This window comes from Cyprinus carpio, chromosome B19 (assembly GCF_018340385.1).
Source record: "Cyprinus carpio isolate SPL01 chromosome B19, ASM1834038v1, whole genome shotgun sequence".
In the NCBI taxonomy this organism is placed as follows: Eukaryota; Metazoa; Chordata; class Actinopteri; order Cypriniformes; family Cyprinidae; genus Cyprinus; species Cyprinus carpio.
This window is the reverse complement of record NC_056615.1, coordinates 24,762,909-24,788,528: the sequence shown is the minus strand read 5'-3', so window position 1 is coordinate 24,788,528 and position 25,620 is coordinate 24,762,909. Positions and strand designations below refer to the sequence as shown.

Genomic DNA, 25,620 nt, shown 5'->3' with positions numbered 1-25,620 from the left:
GGTCAGTGGACCCTAACGTGGATAACAGAGGCTGTACAAACATCAGCTGAATGATTCTATTGCCTTTTTCTAGTAAAGTCACATTCTGAAAGCTCATATTGAGCCCCTAACATCTACACTAGCACCTGCTATGTAATACAGATACACATGATGATGAATAGAAGAAGTCCAGCCATATTAGTTTACAGCTTCTTATTCTCATTTGTTCAGTGGCATTCTAAATACTTAGTTTCTTTCCATAAGATAAATACAACATTTTTTTTCTCTCTGAACATGTTTTTTTTCCTCTGGACACAAAAAATTGTTTAAAGCAATGTAAAAATAATTTTTAATCAGAATCTTTATTTTGTATTCTAGTGAAATGCATTTGATCCTTTTAAAGGGGTCATATGATGCGATTTCAAGTTTTCCTTTCTCTTTGGAGTGTTACAAGCTCTTGGTGCATAATGAAGATCTGTAAAGTTGCAAAGACTAAAGTCTCAAACCCAAAGAGATATTCTTTATAAAAGTTAAGAGTTAACCACTCCTACTTAAAACGGCTCATTCTAACACACCCCCACATGTCTACATCACGACGTGGGAAGATTTGCATAACGCCGCCCAAATGTTCACACAAAAAAAGAAGGCGTGACCTTTGATTCTCGTTGTTGCTGCTGCCGCCATGTTGTGGAGACGCTGTTTCATTGTGAAAGTGAAAATACTTTGTTTGGTCTTCCAAAAGAGGACACAACTAGAAATCAGTGGTTAAGTTGTATTTACAACACTGTTCCAGAACAGTTCAACCCAGATATTTAGTGTGCAGCACATTTTATGGAGCACTGTTTCCTGATCCTGGGAGAGAAGACTACAATACCAGCTGTTCTGACTCACAGTCTGTAAGTACATTTACATTTCAAATGCGAGTTTTAAGCAGTGTAGAGTAGCGGTTCTCAATTCCAGTCCTCGCGCCCCCGGCTCTGCACATTTTGTATGTTTCACTTATCGCTTCAGACGTTTGTTCTATTCGAACGTAAGTGCCCTATGAAGTGGACATCACAGGATATTCTGCCATGATTCCAGTTCGAAGCGAAAGTATATGTTCCATTCAAAGTGCATTGAAGTGCCATCCAACATGTAGATGAGTTTGCTTCTTCATGGGATAAAATCATCACAATAATCCACAAGTAATCAACACTCCAGTTTCCATCAATTACAATTTTTTCAATGCCTACACACAACATCTTTACTTGTCACACAATTTCTGAAAGCTGTCACTCAAATAGCAGAACCACACACCAAATCTGCAAAACCATATGCTAATTCTCGGACTTTGACTCGGTTTTCAATTTCATAAAACACTTTTTGCAAAACACAATACACAATCCTCTATGTAACACACAAAAATCTAACGAATTAATATTATGTCAAAGATGTTTTCAAATGTTTGCTTTTGAGATGTGTTTGTGATATTTTGAATGCAGTGCCATATTTTGTAAGAGATGTGAGCAGTATGTAAGCAGTTGAATAAAAACCTAACATCTTATGAAGTGAATTGTAAAATTGTAAAAAAAAAAAATACCTAATTCATCATTACGAAATTTCTACTATAAACCATTGCTTCTGGCTAAAATACAAGTCCTCTGTAATATTGTTTTTTACAGTGAAAAAGTCTTCTCATCTGAATCAGGAGAGAAGTCTGCACAGATCAAACTGTGTTTACACTGTAAACTGTCCAAAAGAGTTATAAAAACAAATGTTTTGGTGGATTCTGATGTGACAGGACAACAGGGATAGACTTTTTTCACTGGAGGAAGCGTTATTATGGATTATGATATTTTGGCCAGAGGCAAAAGTTTCACTTTTTTTTTTGTGAACTCTTCCATTAAGTGTGAAGTTTAGTGTGATTGAATTCATTTTCTGCTCTTTCTGGCTAGTTCACTCAGTCAAAGCCTCATGTTCGGTTTTTGTCAATTCACTACAACACGTTTCTTCATGCAACAACAGCAGTGGATGCTAAAATACAGAGGGATTTGGCTTTAGCAGCTTATTGATCAGATATTTTGTTCAATGTTTTAACATCAGGATGCCTCAGGTCTGCTGGAGGATGTTTCTTTCAGAGCCTCGCATCTGCTTTTCCTTCATCAAGCTTTAAAGTCCATACATACATGTTAATGTGATTCATACACAATCACCAGCAGCCACACGTAACCAACCAGTTTCTTTATTCATCCATCCTTTTTTGCATCATTACCCTCAATCTATTTTTTCTCTCTCCCTCTTTCACGCACACACATAATCATTACTTTTTCTCATTAACCATCTTTGCCCCATCTATTTCCCTTGTGATGGCTGCAGCGACACCTTCGATAAGCCATCTCCATGGAAACAGCCCAGCAACAGGCTGGCCCCTCATGGCCAATGAGAGCGTTAGGTGTCCTGGTTCCTCCTCCAATGGTGGCGGTGGGCTGCTGAGCTCAAGGTGAATGCTCAGGGAGGCGTGAGCATGGACTTTTCTGGTATATTTAGCAGCAAGCATCACCACATATTTCTTACACTCAATCTCTGTCTCGTTCTTCCTGTGCTTCTGAATAATCTAGATGCAAAGAAATGTAATACCTCTTTTTTCTGTTATATGGCAGTGCTTGATTTAAAGCTATATGTGTTGCATGGAGGCCTGCTGCCTGATATACGTTAGTTTGCTTTCTGAAACAGCAGTGATGTACATTTGGATAATGGCATAATATCATATTGATTAGTTTTATATTCCTGGATTAACAATATTATCATAATATATTAGATTCTTAGTGTATTGAAGAAAAAAAATATATAAAATGTTATCTGGAAAATGATGAGTTTGTATTTTAGGTGTGTCTTTTACCAACTATTAGAAGCAATGTTAGATATATAAACCTGAAGACAAATTTATTTTTATTGCACTTTTTAAAATAAATAATTTCAAAGCTGTTTTCAAATGACCTTCAAATTACATTTGAAACCCCAAATTAATTAAATTAAATAGCAATATATTATCAAAGCAACTGAATAGAGTAGCTGATAAATTTCCAGGATTATATCAAATGCTGAATCCCAGATTTTTAGTGTGATGTGACTTCTTGGCACCTCTGTGGATTTCCCTTTAATTGCTTTTAGAAATACAACAACCTAATGACAAATATATAATCAAGATCTCAAATAATATTAATGCATATCACTAAAATAGCAAGAAGTCAAAGCAAGTAGTTCAGAGAAGTTTTAGATGGTGTAATTTTTAGATGCCTCTGGTGAGAAGACTGAACAGATAATATAATATAATTCAACCCACATTAGAACATAATTCAACCCACATCCGGTCCAGTTGCATGGTTTATGAAGCTGCTATGCTCCTGCAATGACCTTAAAACACAGACAAGCAGAAGCTTTGTGATTGTTTACACATCTATAAACAGTGCAGTCATTCAATCATCAGCAATTCAATCACGCTCTGTGTTGCTCAAAATCCCTTTTGCTTTACTCTGATGTGTAGCAAAATTAATTGTTTTTACACTGATGAATTTGTGTATGTGTGTGATTAAGGTTTTCATTATTCACAGTGTGTTGGCCAAAGATTTTTATTGCCATCCCTGTTTGTGTGTGTCTTTTCGAGCTGGTCCAAAGTGACCCAATCGTTCTAACCGTATCAACACGCGTTGATCATGTCAAACAGGAAATACATACATTGTGTTGTGAAATTACACCATATAAAGATGTATTTGATGTGTGTGTGTGTGGGTGGGTGGGTGGGTGTTTGTGAGTGTGTTGTGTCGTGAGACTGCATTCTATACCAGTGCCAGTCATCTCCAGTCATGTGACCTGCCTGCCAGTGGTCGCCTAGCAACCTCCTCCCCTCCCCCTCCCTTCGGTCCCCTCTCCATCCGTCCCTCGCTGGATTCTTTGACTCCGGAGGCCGTATGTGTGTGTATGTGTGGGAGTGAACTGGATCGAGTGAGCCATCTAGGAAAGTGGTTATTTATAGATCTGATGGATAAGTGGTGGGGGAACTTCGTGTTGGCTAAAATTAAACCATCTCTCACGACATCACCCCAGAACCCCCCCCCAATTACGCGTTTATCTAGTCTTTTCTTTGCACACGCACATACCCTCCCTCTGAAATCTTCATTCATAGTGCTGAAGATGGGAGTGAGAAGATAAATGAAGCAGGGTTGCCAAGAATAACACAAGGTGCATTAGAGGGCAAAGATGTGCGTTTTTTTAATGTTTGGATGAAAATGTGAGCGGTGTTTTAACTAGTGTTAGGGTGTCACTATGCAGCAAGACATGATTTTTTGACAAATTACAGAATCGCTCGATAAAAAGGTGGTTGTTCTGCACTCCAGTTCATTGAGTTCATAGCTTCATACCTTAAAGTAAGTGTATTTGTGTCATATAAATAATATATTTTGTATAATACTACTATTAATATATATATGAAAAAAATATATAATAATACCAAAAATTTTGCTTGTTTCTGACATGTGACCAAAACAAGGTTTCCTGTCGATTCAGCACTACAACCTTTAGACTTTTAAACAATAACCAATAATATTAGTTTTTTTAAGAATATCAATATTTTTAGCAACAAAACTATTTGTGAATGAGGAGTCAGTTGTGAACAGAATGCTGTTTTTGAACATTTACTGACTGAGCAAGTCTGATATAGATTGCGTACACATGAATGAGTTCAGTCCTTTTTACACTAAAAACATGAATATACTATATAACTATATAGTGTTCACTCTAATATAAAATAACATTCTGTTTATTAGAATCGCATGCTGCAGTTTTGTCATCTGACACTTTAAATGCTTACACTCCTTAAAGCAGAATTTGCAAAAAACTTTTGCGATATTTTACAGATGTTGAGGACGGCATTTCCATTACCTGATGTTATACCACTAAATTTTTTTTTTTTTTTCATGTGCAATAAGACATTGAAACCGATGTTGGTAGGTTTATATAACTGCAAATTATTTAAAGCTGAAGTGTTACAGCCAACTGCTTAAAAACACATTATGTTTAGGTTGTATTTGGTTTAAAGAGATTTTGAAGGTATCTCTATTGCCCCCTGTAGTTTGTTGCCTTCACTGCAACAAAAGAACACACAATTTGTATGTTCATCAGGATTTCATGCTTGCAACTCTATGTTGTTCGCATATGAGTTGGCGTATATGCTTTCCCTGAGTATGAGCAAGTGCAGCTTTTTATGACATTGGGAAAATGTGTTTCCACAAAGGCATTTGTTGTTAAATGAGGTGGCGTATAATGCAGGCTATCCCCTGTGTATGCTTGTGTGTGTTTGTCCTACCTGAACTTGCCAGTAATAATGTGTCGTTGCTCCGGAAGACCACCTGTCAAACCCATCCATGTGTAAAACAAGGAGTGGAGGCGAGAGAGAGGAAGAGAGATAAAAAGAGGGAGAGAAGTGATGTGTACATTGATGTGTTTTTATTTCTTTTCCAGCCTCAAGCTCTCGACTACAAATGCAGAGATTATGAAACATTTACGCACATGTATGTAGTGAGCGTGAGGGGGAGGAGGTGCGATGGAGAGACCTGGAGGGGAGGATGGGGGATGCCGAGCACAGTCAACGTCCACTGGAGGATTGGTGTGTTTCCTGATCAACATGCCGCCATCAGTCTTTGCTGCTCGTCTCTTTCTTTTCCTCTCTGCTGAAACCCATTCATTACTGCCTTTTTTAAAGCCTTGTTTTCTGTCATCCTGTTCCCTCTTCATCAAGGTCGTTGGCAAGGACGTTCACAGCATCTCCTCCCTGATTGGCTGAGAACCCCGGCAGGGGCTTAAAGAGACAAGAGCAATAAAAATGCCAACCATGTTGGATGCTTAGTCCTTCACAGAGCGAATATTTAGATTTTTGATGAAAATAATCAAACCTGAACCCAAAATGATCAGGAGCGATTGAAAGAGCATGCTGTGTTTCTTTTTTAACAACAAAAGCTGCATAATGTGCATCATAATGCATAGAAATTACTGTTTTCAAGAGATTTCAGCATATCTGAAATAGTCAAAGGACAGGACAAGGTTATAAAGATTTTACATTCACAAGCAGACTACAGTATTGATCACGAGGAGAATTGTGCATTACTGTGACCTGACCGTATCGTTTGCAGATGTACAGAAGAAGAAAAAAATGGTGAAAGCTAGAAAAGATAAGTTATGTGATTTCTCATGTGAATTAAAAAGCAGATTTGCTCAGGAATAAGATCTAGGTTTCATAGTAATGGCTTGAAATACCATATAATGGGGGAACACTGCTTTTTCACACGTCTTGCATAGAATCAATGGTTTTTATGGAGAAACTCATGCTTACACATTTTGTGCTAGATATATCAGCTTGGCAAACCCAGAGGAATAATGAAGGAGGGAGTCAGAGACAGTCTGAGAAAGAGGAGACAGTCTCTGGCTACAACTACTACACACACACACACACACGTACATATACATACTGTACAACGTTTTGGCATGCAAATCGAATATCCAGATATCCTTGCCACATACATGAATCTATCCTGGTTAGACAGAAATGCATTTGCATTCGAGAGAACATGCAAATAATCTGTGTTAATTCTTTTCTTCAGTTGCTGTAGAGGAAGCGTCCCAGACAAAATGAATGGAGGGGAGGAAGGAGAGCGAGAAGAGGTGCTTAGCAAGAAAGAGAAGAGGAGGGTAACAACAACAACAACAAAACAGCTTAAAGGCAGATTAGGGGCTCCAGAAAAACGAGAGAGAGGGAATGAGAGACATTAACAACATAGTCATGTTCATGTCAGAGGAAGTGTGAACATCTAACACTTGTGGAGTAGTTCCAGCATTAATATTAGTAGGGGAGGCACTACAGTTTTGTCTGTCTGGATGCATAAACTTACATGAAGGCTTAATGAGTCATATCAGTATGAATATTCAGACAACATAAGACGTTTGGTCAGATGCATATGGTTAGATTCTGCTCTGGTCATACAAATTCAGTTCTCAGCCCTCACTGGCAGGTTATGTAACAGCAGGTGTGGAGGTGGGTGGGTTTTGACTGCAGTGGTCCTCACAAGAATATTAAAATCTGAAATAATCGGTTCTGTGGACCAGCCAATGGCCCCCATGAGGAAAACGCATAATGAACATACTCCCAAAATGTCGGGGATTCGGCTTTTACTTTCTACAGTCGCCAATGATTGTGTGTGTTTTTGTATTAGAGTGCTGCAAGGGACTGTTTTCTTAATCCTGCTCCCACTGAATTTCTGACCATTATTGCCCACTCCCGTGATTTTTGTGTCCAATCCCACCTGCTCCAACAAACATTCTAATTATTGCAGACTATTTAAATCTCTTTTGAATGAGCGCTCACTGTTCACTTTCACTTCCGTTTTACGCGATCATGCACGCTCTGTGTGAAGTAAGGTCAGATATTTGTCAACAAGCTCAGGATCCGTTGAGCAGTAAATCTTCCAGCATGATCTGTCAGCCATCTCTCTCTCCTCAACCCGTGATCAGTCAAATCTGACTCCCGCAGCTCGTGTTGAATGCAGGGTTGCCAAGTCTACGTTTTTTTTCCTATGACTACTTTTTAAACTGTTAATGGGTTGATTTTCCCCGGGGGTTAAAGGTTTGAAATGCTGCTTAAATTACATTTGACTGAAATGTTTGTGTTGAAACATTTTGCATTCTGCCTATGATAAAACTGTGCTAGATGTTAAGTTTTGTGAAGGAGGGCCATTGGTAAGAAGCTTTTTAGCTGTGGTTATGATCAATATGCATAACAGTAACTGTAAAAAAATTATTTTAGGTATGGAAATGACATCTTCAGTTTTGATATTTTGATATGGTCATTGCACTAATTTGGGCACTATTTTAACCACCAACCAACCACACCTGAGTCAGATTTTCCTAAAAGGTTTCTTATTTTTGTGAATTTGGAATATGGTCACCCTACATGACGTTCATGCATGCACAAAACTACTACGATGGTACTGTACCTCAACGTTTCACAGACACACTGTGAAATTAATGTTGAATTGCTTTGCTTGTTAAAGTGAAGATGAGATAAGAAAAATTTAAAAGCTTATTCATATATCTTAAAACTTCTGGTTACATGAACCTGAACTCTTTACAATAAAATCCATGCAAAAGTTAATATTAGATAATTTTAGAATACAGTATAAGATGTACCAAATATTCTTCAGTTTTATGCAAAACAGAAATACAACAAATAGAATATTAGATCACTGTCATGGCCAAAAATAAATGCAAAAAAAAAAAAATTAAATAAAACTTTTTTGAATAGTTGTGTTTGAGACATGAAACCTGTAACATTGTATCTTACAAGATAACACGATGTAACCTCGCTCTCACTTGAAACGTGTCCCCACATCAAGTCCTTGAATTTGAGGGTATGGGACCTGGAAAGTGAAGTTAATCAAGGTGTGGGAACCCTGTAAATCATATTCAAAAGATAAAAAGAGATAATGCATATCTTTCATTTCATTACCAAAAAAAAATAAATAAAAAAAATAGATTTACATGTATAAATCCATTTGTTTCAGGCTGTAACAAAATTAAATGCCACCCATGTTTTTTTCTCATTTGAGATGCCATTTCACTTGGATATACACCACAACAGGGAAGAAAAGGTGATTGCAACTTCTATTTCATGCTGACTTTAATGACAAAATGTGGCCCAATTTACTTGAATTACACTCATGACAACATTTGCAAATGCACACCTCTTCAGTCTTACTTATAAATAGGGTGGTGGTGGTTCAGGGCTCTTCAAAACTCATACTACACTACTAATTTGCTGTTTCAAGTCACAGTCACGACACCCAAGCTGACTGATTAGCACCAGAGAGCTGTTGCTGTCTTGAGCTGTTGAGAATGGTGTTGCGTCATTAGTTGACAATTTCAACCCTTACCATGCTTGCATGAAAATTTATCCTTATGATTAAAGAGTAAAAATATGAAAACAACTAAGTAAATCTGAAGTTCTGAAGCATGAATCTCGTAAAGATTGACCAAAATTTAGTGTTGTTTTATAAAAAAATCTGTTTTCTGTAAGTCTGTAAATAGCACAGTGCTCCTTGTGTTGATTTAGATTTGGCTCCACTGTAAAACTAAAGATGCTTAAAATATTCTGTTGTGTACTTAACTTCAATAAATATTTCAAATGCCTCAAAAACTTTTCTCTAACATGTGGGTGAGCCGTCATAAGCCTTTAATGTTCTAGTATGGGATGCATTAAGCACTTAGCTTCAGCTTCAATTTCTTGTAGCCACCATCAAATTGGTCTTCAGAAAGCTTCATAAGTTATTCAGGGAGCTGCCCTGTTTGTGTACTTACACCAGAAGTTGGTTTTGCTTCAAAACCCAACACAGAATTCTTAATTCCAAAAATCCTTAAAATGAAGACTGAAATGCATTAAAATTACTAAGGAATGCACATGCCCAACAATATGCAGAAACAATCATGTTTACACACACGCTACCTGGGGGGAAAAAAAATTGGATTTAATGCTGGCATACTGTATGCTTTGCATCAATTCTTTTAACCATAACTGTTACAGTGTGTAGCTTTTCATTTCTTAAACAACCTAACATACCCATGTCTATATTCCAGGATGACTGTGTCAAAATTCTCCAGGCTCAAATTGTGAACCAGTGGTTCAGTAAGCATGAGGAATCATTTTCATGTAAGAACTGGCCACCACAGAGCCCTGACCTTAACCCCACTGACAGTCTTTAGAATGTGCTTGATTCGCCTTTACAGAGTAGTTTGACTCTCCCATTGTCATACAAGATCTCAGCCACAAATGAATGCAGCCCTTGATGGGAATAAATGTTGTGATGTTGCGTGACATTGCCGAAACAATGCCACAACTAATGCACAATATAATCAAAGCTAAAGGCGGTACCAACAAAATATGGACTCTGTGGTGGTCAATCTTTCACAAGTAGAGCCTGGTGAATATATGTTATGTTAACTGTGAGTATATGGTTATTTATATTGTATTATTTGCATTTAATATTGTTTTTCCCCTACTTTCATAGATCCTAGATCCAACATAGGCATTTTTGGGTTGCAGCCCACCAGTTGAGATCTACTGTTCCAGAGTTTCACCAGTCTGATGAATCCCGGAGGATGCCTTGAGTATGCTTTTACCTTTAAAACATTTATGTCATTTTGGTAGATAAAAAAAGCCAGAGCCATGTTTATAAAGTCGTGTTTAACGTATGTGGCCAATACATTATTGCACAGCTGCAATGTGTAATTCAATTAAGAATGCAAGAAGCCGCATATAAAACAGCAGGTGGAATCCAACTGGACAAACTGCAAGATGTTTAGGCATCTACAAATGGATATGCTACCACTTTACCTATTACATATAAAGTTCTACAAACTACAGGTTTTGACAGTTTTGAATGCACATGTAGAGAGAGACAAAAATAGATGTAGCAATGACTCATATTTAGTTGAGTGTGTATAAGGAACACTGTGGTTCATGATAGCACAGTGTGTCAAGCTCTAACTGAACTCTTATCTCTAAGTAAATACCATTACATTTTTATCTCAGGGATCGATAAAGCATTTATCTATTGCTTAAATATATAATGTGCTACTAGCTGCAGGGTTTTACAGAGTGGCAAAAGAAAAAGTAAGGAAAAGGAGAATAATGTGAGCCAATAATCTTAGGCAATGGAATGAGTGCACTTCAGCCAAAGGAATATGAACAGAGGCTGGTTTTAACTGCACTTTCATGCCAAAGCGAATGATTAGCCTCATTACCTGAAACATCTATAGCAATCAAAATTCAGAAGTATTTGCTTAAATTAGAAGTTTATTCCTTCAACATGTCCTTCAGCCCCCCGACTGCATCTCCATTCTCCACATATCATTTTCTCAATATCTTTCCAGCTTGATTAGGGGGCAAGGTTACTTAGCAGCCGTTGCTTTGGGGACCTGATGGAGGATGAAATGAAAAAGAGGTTCAGTATAGTGTGGTTTGGATGCTGTCAGCTAATTTCTTCTCTGAAAAACAAGAACTTTGTTTACCAGATTTAATGGGACATAAACAGATGATGTGAATGGCAAGGTTGTGTTCCTAAAAACAACTGTAAAAGATTTACTGATTGCAGCACTGTGGGTTCTCATGTGGCCTTGAGAACACAGTTGGAAAGTAATGTTATGGATTGCACAGTATCTTTCGGTTAATCTTATGTAAATACAGATTGACCACCACTAGCACTATTTATATTTTCTGAAGAAAATATGTTCATCTAAGCATTAAGTAAAAGGTAAGATCAGGTAAATTTAACCAAAAATCTAAAATGATTTACTTTATATCTACCACATTGTGAGGTTTGTTATGAAAGCTTGTTTCCTCCGTTGAATAAAAATAAGGTAATGCAACTTTATATCTCACAGTTCTGACTTTTTGCACAGTTGTGATTTTACATCTCTTAATTGTGACTTATTATTTTCGGAGATTTGTGAGAAAACTTGCAATTGCGAGTTATAAAGTCAGAATTGTGTCATGCAAGTTTCAACTGTGAGTTATAAAGTTAGAATTGTGAGATATAAACTCGCAATTACGGGGAAAAAAGTTGCAGTTACCTTTTTTTATTTAGTGGAGTAAACGGTATTCCATAGGTTACTGACTTAAGTAAATGAGCGTTTAAATAAATATAAATATTAATAAAATTATTTGATATCACTGATGGTGATTAATGATGCTGCTGTAGTAAAGTTTTCTAGATCCATCCTGGAAATGTGATTCTCAGATAAATGGTGTAACCCTGATTGTTTTAGGCCTCATTAATCTATTCTTAGCACCTGCGTGGTGAAACGCTTGAAATCTCCTGTCATCCTGAGCTCGTTTTATTGTCTATACATCTCTTTTATGTTTATTTCCTCTCTCTTGATCCAGACTCTGATTAGATGGCTGACTCATTCTGTCTCTACAGCTCATTTATAACTCTCTCATTCCCCACGTTTGACTCACTTTTTTCTCGCTGCATTTAAAAATACCTGAGCGCTTGTTTGCCCTCATCTGCCATCACCCCTCATACACACAATCACAAATATCCAGTCTTTAACTAATAGACAGCATCATCTTCTTTTCACTGCAAGAAACATTCACTCACACACAACCAACACTGCCTAAAAAACCTTTAATCCATCAAATTTAATCCATCAAATGTGCTGAGTTTCAAAATAAGTTTGAGAAGTCTTACAGAGCTTATAGGCTACTTTGGTGCATTGTTCACAGATAACAGTGCCATCCATAAAATGATCTTTTGATCATTTGTTAAATGGAGTTATAATAAGATGTTGAAAGCAATGTACACTTAAAAATAAAGGTTCCAAAAGATTTCCACAGCAATGCCATAGAACCATTTTTGGTTCCCCAAGGAAGCTTTCAGTGAACAGTTCTTAAAATAACGATTTTTTTTTTCTTAGTGTGAAGAACATTTTAATAATCTAAAGAAAGTTTTTCCACTGTAAAGAACCTTTTATGGATTGGAAAGGTTCCGTGGATGTTAAAGGTTCTTCATGGAACCATATATGCCAATAAAGAAACTTGATTTTTGAATGTATCACAGCAGCATCTCAGTATAAATAACAGTATAAATGACAGTCCTTAACAAAGATAACTTTTAGGATGCGTTTTGTTAAGTTTACGGACTCCACAAAATTACCACATTCTTCTACCATGGCATTTGCGCTCAAAGAATTTCAGAGTATTTCAAATAAAGCCATGGTAGGCTACATGCCAAAAGCATCATTGTATAGCACAAGGGTACTAGTTGTTTGTGAAATATTATGTCCATTAACCTGTCCAGTGGTTTGGCCATGATTCAGCATAATAATCCATCTTAGAATCAGGTAGGCAATCAAACAAGTGTGTGCTGATATTTTTCATTGGAGATGCACATTTGTAAAATTCTCTTAATATAACCGGATTCTTCTGGAACAGTATCTCATTGGCATGTCTGTACTTTACAGCCATTTATGGGGCTACTGTCGCTCGCGGAAGGATAGGGAGTGCGTGCCCCGGCTCGAAGCACTAGGGGGCGGAGGGACACAGAGAGGCAGAGTGAGCGCGTCGGCTCTTCATCCTCACCGGCATCATTCTCAGCCAGAGACGCTTCATAATCCTCTGCTCTGCATATGCTCTTCTATCATTATATCAAAGGCTGCCGCATGTGCTTTTAGAAACCAATGCAGCTTGGGCCATTCTTTAAGTTTTTTCTTCATCTAGACCCCCTGTAATACATTACTATGCATGTTGTCTTCAAGAATATATAGATTTCATTTATAGACAGAGGGTCGTTCAAACGCTGCCCGTCGTTATCCGTTCAAGAGCTTCATTTGTCTTCTCTCCCGCTTGACTGAAACCAAACGCAGTTTGACTGACTGAAGACACAGCGACTCACGGCTCCAAAATGGGGGTAAGAATCTATTTTAAATGCTTGCACATTTTGAATGCCATGCATCTTCAGAATAATCCGGGGTTATGAGATTTGGATGGCAACGTGTCTGTATGTATTTTGTCAAATAACTGTAAATGTTAAGCAAACATGTATCAGTCTACTTTAACCGGTTAAACATCATTGACATTGTGAAATAACGCTGCTCGATCGTTTGGCAATTGCGTCAAATCGGATGCTTCATTTTTGCACCCAACCGATGCGTCATGCAGTTTAATGGAACAAATGAAGAATACTGGTGAATTGATATGCACATATTGGCATATTAGGTATATACATCATAATATCAAAATATAAATCGTTTGGCATAGATGCTAGAAATGGAATATAGCCTATATGTGCTACTCCATTCGATGCAAAAAGGCGCACTGAGGTAAACGCAAAAATTATATCAGATATCAGAATGATCGTTGATACCTAATATGTTTCAAATGCATACTGGTCAGATATCATAATAACACATATTCAGAAGCACTTTATGATTATAACGTTTGTGTTTGCGCCTCTGTTCGTTCTGTCAAACGTGCCATGACAGCGCGTCAGGAGAATAACGTTGACGTCCGCAGTAATGATCGTTTGCGCTCAGCAATTCGGGATTACTCCTGTTTTTAACATGGCACCAGAAAACTTACATTGCCATAAAGTGATCATTTTTGTTAATCGTGATTCGTAAATTTGCTATACCTTTTTAGAATTCACTTATTTATAAATGGACTAGCTATTTACTTTTAATGAATGACGACAGCAAAGTTTTCTAACTAGGAAAACAAAATCTTAAATAACCAGGTGAGCTTTCCACAATTACTTCCTGGCTATACGTCGTTTGCAAATCTATGAAAGTCTGAGGAGAAATTCTGTCAGTCCCCTAAAAGAAAGGCGTTAACCACGGATGGGGGTGGGGGGAGCGTATGGATATGGGATGACTGCATCTGGACTGGCCCGTTTCAGTAGTTTAACAGCCGACTAACCAACATCTTATCACATTTATGACAAGAATGATATCCCAAAGCGAGTCCAATTGATCAGTATACGCGCGGCCATCTGCGTCAAAATGAACGCCTGCTGAATCACGACTGAAGCGCGAATATTTCTAACTCATTTGTCACACCAAGCGCCTTCTAGCTTGTTATTTTGCGACCAGAACTGGAAATCTAACATTCAAATGAAAAGAAACAAATCATTCGTTCTGGAATTTAATCGTGATGTTGTGACGTAAAGACGCAACGTTCTCTTTCGAACGATACCTTTTCCATCGCACGCGAGGTTCTGTATCTCGGTGTCTGTGTCGTTTTGACATGCTGATATCGGTCGTGATGCCCGGAGGGGTTACCGGGCTCAACGGTCCGTGACTGCGTCAAAGTGGATGTTGATCAATGACAGTGGAAATTCCCGAACAAGTACCGCGATTGGTCTATGTAGCGCCACGAGGGCGGCGATGACGGGAGGGCGGGGCCGTATTCGCGGTGCTGATGATTGATTGGTCTTGAGTCAGTCAGTCACTCGGTAGAGGCTGCGTGATTGGCTAGATGCACTGGGCCAAAATGAAGCTTTGGGGACTGAGAGGGTGGTGGGGATGGAGTGATGCAGGAGGAGAATAAAATGGGCATGGAAAGTGAATGATGGGGTTACAGGAGGGTGTTACCTGGTGTCACCTTGAGAGAGGCTCGAGTGAGTCGTTTGTAGGAGGCTCAGGTGTTTGGGGTTGTTGGCAATTTATATGAGGTGAATATCTCTTGGAGACTGACTTTAGAACAGAATAACAATTTCTACACTGAAAAAAAAAAACTGATGTGGATTTTAGTGCATAATTTACTTTAAACTATTTTCACTCAGTAAATCTTACAAATAATTAATGTAGACAACTTGGGAAGTTGTGTGTGTTTTTGTGACATATCAGGACACAACTTTGTATAATGACATGGGTATGACACAGGTATTACAAGGAGAGGGTGACTTATGAGGACATACCCCATGTCCCCATTTTTTCAAAATGCTTATAAACCATACAGAATGAGTTTTTTTGAGAAAGTAAAAATGCACAAAGTTTCCTGTAAGGGGTAGGGTTGGTGTAGGGCAATAGCACATACAGTTTGTACAGTATAAAAGCTATTATGCCTATGGAATGTCCGCACAATTCACAAAAACAAACATTTGTGTGTGTGTGTGTGTGTGTGTGTGTGTGTGTGTGTGTGTGTGTGTGTGTGTGTGTGTGTTCACTTCTCACTGCTGTGTGTGTGTGTGTGTGTGTGTATTCACTTCTCACTGCTGTGTGTATGTGCACTTGAAAGGGGGAAATCCAGAACACAAATTCCGAGTATGGGTCACCTGTGGCCTATACACCACTTCATTGTAATTAATTTTAAATTACAAAGAAACAAGTAGGCCAGACACATTGAATTAAACCTGAAAGTTTGAAGTATAACTATTGAAATGGTATTTTCTTACTGAAATATAATATTTTTTTTTACTAATAGTATTTGTAAAATATACTCCTAAAATCTTTTGTTTTATTTACATCCTATTTTTTTATTTTTACAGTGTACATAATGTAGTAAATACAGTATAATGTGTGTACAATATTAATTTTTGCAAACATGGAACACCTGTACACTCATTATAATGTACAGTTATTCATAAAACCACCTTTGAGAGCAAGGGGGGCCCTGGTGTTTCGGGGGCCCTACATAGCTTGCGTATTTTGCGTATAGGGAGGATCGGCTCTGTGTTTACTGATTATCTTCATACAGCACCAAGTGGCTATCACTTTGTAGGGAATTTTGAGTGAGAGAGCAATTGAGTCATTTCAGGGATAGTAAGTGACAAATATATAGTGCTAAGAATTACAAAATAAAAAACATTCTGTGTACTTTGAAATTTCAAAATTTAATTCAATATGTCTCTTGCAGTGCCTTTGTAATTAACTGTGAAATTTGCTAGCAATTTCTGAGTGAAAATGGATTCTACATCAAATTTCTTCAGCAATAGTATGTTTTTACAATTAAAAGGTAAATTACTTTTATTTCAGAAATAATAATTAGATTAATTAAATTGAATTAAAATTGAATTACATTACTCCCTGAGTTAATGCAACACAATGGTCGATATGTTTAAAGTTCCATAATGTGTTCTGTTTCACTTGCTAGTTTTTATATATAGTATGCAGTATACATTATAGTGCAGTATGATAATCTTCCACTATAGCCAAGGTTCTGAGCTTTGAAGTGATATCACGGATGGGCTGATATACAGTAAGGGAATAAGGTGTGCAGGGCAGGAAAGGTGAACAGCAGGCTGTTAGCTGGTGTCACCTTGAGAACAGCAGTGAGGCAGTTGTAGGAGGCTCAGGTGCTCGGGGTTGTCGGCAATTAGTATGACGTGAATGTTTCTTGCAGGGTGACTCTGCGATGCCCTTGGGACATGTAGCCAAAGACGCAAGGCTGTCTGAAGGCTTCAAGGGCACTGCAGGTGATTAGGATGCTTAGAATAGCAGAAATGTCATCTGCTAGTGTGAAACAGGGTTTTTAATGTGGTTTCGTTTGGTTTTAGTTGGTCTAAAATTTTGCTTTGAAAGTAAAAATGGCAACAATTGGGTTTAAGTATCTGTTTACATAACTTTACATGTGTCATGACTGATAATTGTGTATCCGTGAATGAGAAACAGACTGGTGGTGAAAAGTCTTCTAATAGATGGTTGTGTAATGGACGCCGTTCAATAGCTTATTCTCACTGAGTGATTTTGGATATGTATGTGCGCGTGTACTTTCCACTAAAGCACACAATCAAGCCTTATTTTTGTGTCGAAGCCTGGGGTCATATGAAGCAAAGCTAGCAGACATGCTATCAGTCAATTTGCCAGACGCCGACATGATGTCATATCCTGTGAGACCTTCAAGGTCAGCCAGCAAGCTTATTTGATTGGCCCCCAAATGTCAATAGCAGGTTTTAATCAGTTTGTTCCATGCCAAGGTTGCTTTATATTTAGCAAATCATAGTGTCCACGACTGCATCAACAGTCTGGTGTGTGCTAAAATGAATTCACTTTGAAATTATTATGCATTTAAATTCTAATTACTTAAGAATTTTTGTAGCGAAAAGTATTATGGCATTATTAGCGACAAGGAAGTTGTAAAATATTAATGAAATGAAAATATAACACAGAAATAATTTTTTTTCAAGTTTACATCAAAGTTTATTAGTAGAATTTTACACTTCATATAGTCAAATAAGCACATTTATTAGTATTCTCAATTAAAATGTTAATTAACATTAATTCCCATTACCGTAATTCAGTAATTTTAAGATTTGTATTCAACTGAGCATATTTGTGCTAATTTATTTATATTTATTCATATGAAAATTATGTTTTTCTTTTTCATTATGGTAATAGGAATTTGAGGGGAGAGCTACTGTATTATGAAAATAACGACACAATGCAAAAAATTATTAAATTTTTAGATGTATAAAATACTAACACTGTAAGTTGACATGTACCCTAAACAAATTTGGTGTCAAGTCATGTTTACAGAGAAATTGACAGTAAATTTCTCAAACAATTGACAAAAATTTAACAAACAAAAATAGCAAATAACACATTGAATTAAATATGAAATTTTGAAGTAGAAAGGCTTAAATAGTATATTCATGCAACATGTACTCCAATAATCTTATAATCTGTCTTTTACAGTGTACATCACATTTGTTATCAGACACATTTTTGCTGAAGCAATATTTCGCATACAGAACACAGACGTTTTAATTCGCACCCATGCTTTAGGAATACATTGCACACTAACATACTAATTTTGCCTTTGGCCAAATTGAATGCATGCACAATATATTTCATTTCTGGACACAACTCAGTGCACTTAAATTAAACACCCCATCATTCTCTTTTCTGCTGCTACATAATGGATAGCTCTAACATTTACATAATTAGTCATTAAGGTGTGCTTTGTCTTATTGGTGTCTTATGCATAATTATCCAGAAGCAAGGTTTCTTTATACAGGGTGTATTCTGTTACTGTGTGTACAGTAGATTGTGTGTTTCCATGTCCTCAAGGTCATTAGATGAAGCCTTGGACAGTGATAGAGAGAGATTAGAGGTAGTCTCATTGTCGGCCATGTTTCATCTGGAGCCCATTTTGTGATTTAGTTTTTGATGTCCACTAGCTGTAATTATTAGCTCTCCCAGAGATGAATTCATGAAATGAATCATTTCCTCACCCTCATGTTTGTTCTAACCCTGTACGGTTTTCTTGTGTGAAGCACAAAAGGAGATTTTAGGCTGCTTTGTTTAAGGAACAATAGAGAATGTAAATCATTACTCACTGATGTGTCATGCAAGCTTTGATATCAATGATACAGAATAGTTTTCGGTTCTTGTGTGTCTTGTAACTGGTTGTGAAATGTCAGAATTGAATATGCGCATAGTCACATAACACAAATGAGATTTGTTTCTCTCACGTAACTCTAACACTGGAAAAATAATTGGTGTAGAAACAATTTTCACTGGGAAATCGCGAAGGTGAATTTTACTACTAATTACAAAGAAGTGGAAAGTAACACATTAAATTAAACGCAAAAGTTTGAGTTTAAAGGACTGTATTTTCTGGTAAGAATTGTGTTTTCTGGTGGTAATCTTTGTTTTATTTACAACTTTGACAAATAATTTTTTTTATTTCAGTGAATAATTTAACAACAAAATTCTTGCAATATGGCACTCAAGTCAAATGGACTACATTAATTCTTGGATTTTTCTTTGAGAGTTTGATATCTGCAGTCACAATTCACTTTAAATGTCTTTAAAAAGTGACAAAACATCCCCATTTGTACAAATAAAATGGTTAAGGATTCACTTCAAATCAGTTTTCACACAGAAATTACTGGTAAATTTCACAAATAATTACAGAGAAACCTCAAACAACATTTTGAATGAGTGGGAAAAATTTTAAGCAGAGAAACTAAAATAGCATTTTCTTGTAAAAAGTATTTAAATAATCTTGGTTTTATTCACCAGAAATATTTTGTTCATGATTTTTATTTTTTTTAACAGTGTAGTCCAGAGTTATTTCAGTATAAGAGATGTTGTAATAGTTTTTGTTAATATATATTTTGAATTTTATTTTTATATTGCTTCATTTAAATTTTAGTTAAAGTTTTAGTAGGTTTTTTTTTTTTTTAGTCTTTAAATATCTATCTATGTAATCTACAGTATGTAGTTGTTATTACATTTGAGTTGTAGTTTTAGTTGTCAAGTGTTAACATATTGTGTTAACAATGTCAAGTTAAACATATTGAAAATTTGAAATTTTACCTTGAAAACTAGCTGAAATAAAATAAGTTAATTTTTAAAAATATTTTATTTCAGTTAGCGATGATTTTATTTGAAGTAACAATTTTTTATGGTTTTAGTTAACAATAAAAACCCTGGTGCCAGTCTACAGGATAAAGAAAACACACATTCAGACTGACATGAGGGTGAATAAATTAGATTTTTCATTTTTGAGTGAGCTGTTTCTGTAATATTAACATGATGGTCAAGCTCTCATCCAGGTAACTCTTACAGTTCAGTCGTGGGTCTCTCTAAGAGAACGTAATCTAAATCAGGCCTGAGACAAACCCCACCGGGTTTACTAAAGTGGAGCAGCTACAGTTCTCCACACATCCTACGGGACTGTGGGCGATGGCTCTGGACATGAATGTGCACGTGTGTCTGAGTCTGTAACTGTGATGCACGTGTGTGTGTGTGTGTGATGGATGGAGAGAGATGTGGAGAGTGTAATGTGTGTTGTTTTTTGTGTGTGGATATAGAGAGAGAACAGTGTGTAAGTGTGTGGGGGAGCTATATCAAGATGATTGGACTACATCAGACAGCAAAGTATAAACAAAGCAAGTGGATGAGTTAAGACAAAATAAATAGACAGTATAGTGTATTTCAAAGCATCTGAGCGACTGACTGTATGAATAATTGAGCAGGATTGTGGTTGTTCAGTAGGTTAATCCAGACTGTAGTAAACAGTCTTAATCCTGCACTGCCGTCTCACCCAGAGGATAGAAAGAGGAAAAACCCTTGACAGATGGTCAAACTGTTTCAACACACAGCCACGAGGATGCTACAATCTAGGCCTTTTTACGTTTGTAGTGTTTTGCACTTTTTTAGCAGGTTTTTTTTTTTAACAAAAGAAATACTGTCCTGTTAAACATAATGATAAACACAGCAGAGTTATTTTAGTATCACTGAGATACTCTTATCGTTTTTGTTAATATTTTGAATTAGATTTTATTTTTATATTTTCTTATTATATATTTTCTCATTTTAGTTAAAGTTTAATTATTATTATTATAATTTTTTAATATGTCTATATAGCTTTTATTAATTTTAATTTTAGTTTTAGTTATTTTAGTGCATAAAGTTAATTAAATGAAAATGAGAAATGTTGCCTTGGAAACTAGATGAAATAAAACAAGTTTTTATATTTCATTTTATTTTATTTTGCTTTATTTTAGTTAGCATTTATTTTGAGTAAAAAAAAAAAAAAAAAAATTTTTTATGGTTATATTAGTTAACTATAATAACCCTGGAACATAGTTCATTCAAAACAAGCTGCTACTAAAATAGAGTTTATCTTCATTTAATATTTTCAATATTTATAGGTCCTTTTAAGGATTGTTTGTTTCCTCCATGTTTTGTTTTAATAATAGTTCCTAAATAATAGTGAGTTTACCCTGCGATGAATATAATTAGTATCAAATAACACAAGCTACAATTGGATAAATTAATATTTTTGGGGATCTTTGATAGATTTATTCATTTGTTTGTTTGTTTGTAATTTAATAGCTTTTGTTTCATTAATATTTATATGACAAAATATATATTTTAAGCAATTTTTCTGTAGATTTGAACCTTAAAACATTAATGACATAAAATCTGCTAATAAAAGACAAAATATTTATGACTATATGACTAATTAGTGTTCATGTTCTGTCAACAGTAAAAGTTAAATATGAACTACTTTGATTGAAGTTCATTCAGATATTCTGTCAAATCTGCAATCATATTTTATTCCTTTAATAATATTTCTGTTTTTTTTTGTTTGTTTTTTTTTAGAAAATAATATTATCAACCAGCTTTTACATCAGAATCTTTTATGGATACATTTTTTGCATTGCACATTATTATGTAAGCATGCTGGTGTGCTGTAATGCTGGATTTGACAGTAATGCTGTCTGGTTGTGCATGCAAGCTAAAATAGGTCACAGAAGCACATATGACAGATCAAGGGATGCCACATCAATGAAAAGCCCTAATGTGGATTGAAGTGCACTAGACCCCCCTCAAAGGCCCCCGCACTCACACCACCCCCGTATCCCGCATGTGGTTCCTGTTAAAGCTTCACGGTTTCTAAGATAAGCAGGGTAGTTGATGAAGCATTATCCGGCTGGCATTTCCCTCTCATCCTCAGTCATGGAAAGCATCGGTTCCTCAGTTCCTGCCCCGTGTGTCTCTCACAGTGTGGCAGAAGGTGCTGAGTGATGGTAAATATGAGTCCATCTGTGTGTTAATGGTACTATTGCAGTTTCAGCTGGGACACATTTCGTTAAAGTTCTCTGGTTTATGAAGCTGAACCTGTTTGTGTCATTTGTGGGAAATGTCATGCTACTCTTTGTGCCTCCAAAAGGTTTTCAGTTCCATTTTACCAGCATGTAAAATATAGCCATTGTTTTTTATTCTTTTTATAATGTCTTGGTTTTACAGTCATCGTATATGCTAGATGTATGTTGGCAGTAAACATGCTAGAATAGATTTTATTTGACTAATATAAAGGTTAACTATAGCTTTTTTGAAAGTTCATACTGCCTGGATTATGTGTTAAAAAAAAAAAAATTACATATTGTTTTGAATTCCCAGATGAAAATGTAATATATGACATATACTGTATTACCATATTTTAATAGTGATATTGCTATATATGTATATGCTGTGTGTGTTTGTGTGCATATGTATATATATATATATATATATATATATATATATATATTATATATATATATATATATATATACACAGGTATGTGCAATATATAATTTTATATAATTTCTGAAAGTTAAAGGTTTCTAACTTGCATACATTAATACTACTGTACCTGTATGATGATATTTTATTTTTAATATAAATAACAACCATATATGTGAACAGTATATATTTTATATATATATATATATATATATATATATATATATATGCAACTCTATTTATATAAACAACATTTATGCAAAAAATCTAAGTATGTTTTTGTAATAATGTTCTATCTTTTGTATTTACTTATATATCAACATGTTTTGAAGGGTTTTGGGATGGATATACATGTGCATGACATATATGTCCAAAAATGTATTACATGAATAAATATACATGTTTGTATGGGCTAGATGTATATGTTAATATATGAAATTGTTCTAATTTCTAATAGGTTTCATGCATGTTTTATTTCATTTACATTATGTTAACAAATGGGTTCCATTGCCAGCTGGCCTTATTTTAAGTCTTATTTTGTAGTTGAAAAAATAATCCTAATTTTTTTCCTGCAGTATGGACGGTCGGACAGCTACCGCGTCGCAACAACGCAGGAAAAAGATGAGAAGGAGTCTCCTAAAAAGGGAAAGGGAGGGAAAGACCTGGATGACCTGAAGAAGGAAGTACCGCTGGTAAGACACACCGACACATGTTTGTATCAAACTTCAAATGCATAATGTATTTAATACTTAAATACTTAATACTATCAGTGGTCTATTGTGAATAATTTTATATTCGACTTACTGCTTCGGTTATGTAATTTAGCTACAGTGCTTCCTAGGATGAGCAGTTCAATGCCTCATAAATGAATTCAGGTGCACCATACTGTATTGAATTTCAAATACTACTTTGCCTTGAATCAAATGTAGCAAGGTTGTGGTTCAATCTCTGTGACCGGTTGACTCTATAGAAACTTGATATTTTTCTCCCCCAGACAGAGCATAAGATGTCAATTGAAGAAGTATGCCGAAAATACAGCACTGACATTGTACAGGTGAGTTTCTTAAACCATCTAAACAAGCCAGATGTTTCATATGATGGCACTGTAGCGCAACATTAAAATAAATCTTAAAACCCAAAATAGTATTACAAGAATGAAGCTTTTAAAAATAGCCGCGCAAAAGGCTTTTTACTAGAATAAAGGCGTGGTTTTGAAAATAAAGTCCTAATATTTTACAGATCAAAGTAGTAATATTTATGGTATAAAGTTAAAATTCTGAGGATGTATGAAAGAATAATGAGATCAAAGTAGTAATATTCTGAGAATCTTATGAAAAGAAACATCAAAGTGAAGTTGGTTGGCATTTGAGATTGTGGAAAAGAGGCAATTTCCTGACTGTCTGTCTGGTTCTTTCTCCTGAATAAATTCAATTTCCTTCATAACTGCGGATGTGTCTGGATGCTAAAGATAATTTGACGCTGATGCAGCAAAAGACTAAAGATTTCTATCTTTGTGAATCTTATGCTAAAGTTTAATTGAACTAAGTCATCTATTTCCTCACTGATGAGGGTACTCTGGTGCCCTATTCCTGTAAATGCCTATATATTTTTTTTTATTCACATAAAATGACATCTTCTGGTCGTCTCCTTGTTTTTGGGATAGTTCACCCAAAAATTTAAATACAGTCCTCATTTGTTCACACTTATGTTATTCCAAACCTGTATGACTTTTTCTGTGGGACGCAAAAGAAGATATTTTGAAAAATGTCTCTTAGTTTGTTTATTACATACAATGTCATCAATGGAGATTTTTATTTTGCCCCCTTTTTATTTTTTAAATATTGACTGACTCCCTTTAATCTTGTAAAATTAAATCTGTATTGTCAAATTTAAATTAATTAATTCTTGTAATGGTACAATGTTATTACTTACCTCTTAAAGTTGTTTTTATTTATTTATTTTATTTTAAAATTGGCACTAAAACAGTAATTATGTACTGCAAAAAAGTATAACTTGCATTAACCCAATATTCTGTATCATATTTGTTACTCAAATTTCTAAGGCCTCTTAATTATCAACGTGATCAAACCTTGCTTAGAAAGCACAATCTACAGTACCACATTCACCTTCTGTTGTCCGATCGATACTTTATACTTTTTTAAGTTAAAGGTCTTTTAGTATCCGGTTGTTGTTTATGTGTGTTTCTGCTGTTAAACACAAAAATCACTTTTACAATGTTTGTAATATATAAAGATCCTTGATTATCCGTAATATTTTTAAGAAAAAAATTCATAAAAAGTTTAAATAAAAAACGTTAAAATGTGAGTATCATATATGATACGCCAGTCTTTTTGATAATTGTTTATTTGTTCATCCTTGATTTATGTTTATTTGCTCATATATGTTTTTCCCCACAATAAAAACTACAGAGCTTTGATCATAGAGCTAAAAATTTAAATATCATCTTACTAAGGCATATTATTAGGAGATATAAAGTGACATCTGATATTTAGATGCACATTTATGTATGTTATAGCCTCCTGTTCATTGATACTGATACAGTTCTCGTTGATTTACATTACAACATCAGAAAATTTCATCTTACTGGTCATATAAATATCAGCATATTTGCTTAGTTTATGGGCTACATATTCTCCTATATCATATTATATAAGACATAAAAGCCTGATGTATCAGATATAATACTTTTTTATTTTGATGTTTTAAATTTTTTTGTCTAAAGCATCAGTGAACTATTTAAATAATAATAATAATTAATAAAAAAAGTTTTTTTTTATTATTATTATGTCAGATGTAAGACTTGCCATTTAACAGATTCGCCTCATCCAAAGCAACTTAAAGGGACAGTCAACCCAAAAATGTCATCATTCACCCTCAAGTTGTTCCAAACCTGCAGTTTTTTCTGTGGAACATAAAGGAAGATATTGTGAAGAATGTTGGTTACCAAACAGTCCCCACTGAATTCCATAGTATGGGGGAAAATGCTTCACTAAAATGAGCTTATCTGTAGCACTAATGTTTTAGAACAGGAACTGTGATCTCAGCAAATCTCCTAAAACACAGTGCCGCCATCGCCCT

The 25,620-nt window shown here is 35.5% G+C and overlaps 1 protein-coding gene across 1 annotated transcript in view; it reads left to right on the top strand.

Moving 5' to 3' along the window:
- Positions 1–13,115: 13,115 nt before the first annotated feature.
- The window catches only part of atp1a3a (ATPase Na+/K+ transporting subunit alpha 3a), a 32,944-nt gene continuing 20,439 nt past the window's right edge, over positions 13,116–25,620 (top strand). Inside the window, exons 1-3 of the mRNA XM_042746047.1 lie at positions 13,116–13,469; positions 23,097–23,213; positions 23,516–23,575. Coding sequence (XP_042601981.1) covers positions 13,464–13,469; positions 23,097–23,213; positions 23,516–23,575 — 183 coding nt within the window. The 5' untranslated portion in view covers positions 13,116–13,463. The remainder of the gene's footprint in view (positions 13,470–23,096; positions 23,214–23,515; positions 23,576–25,620) is intronic.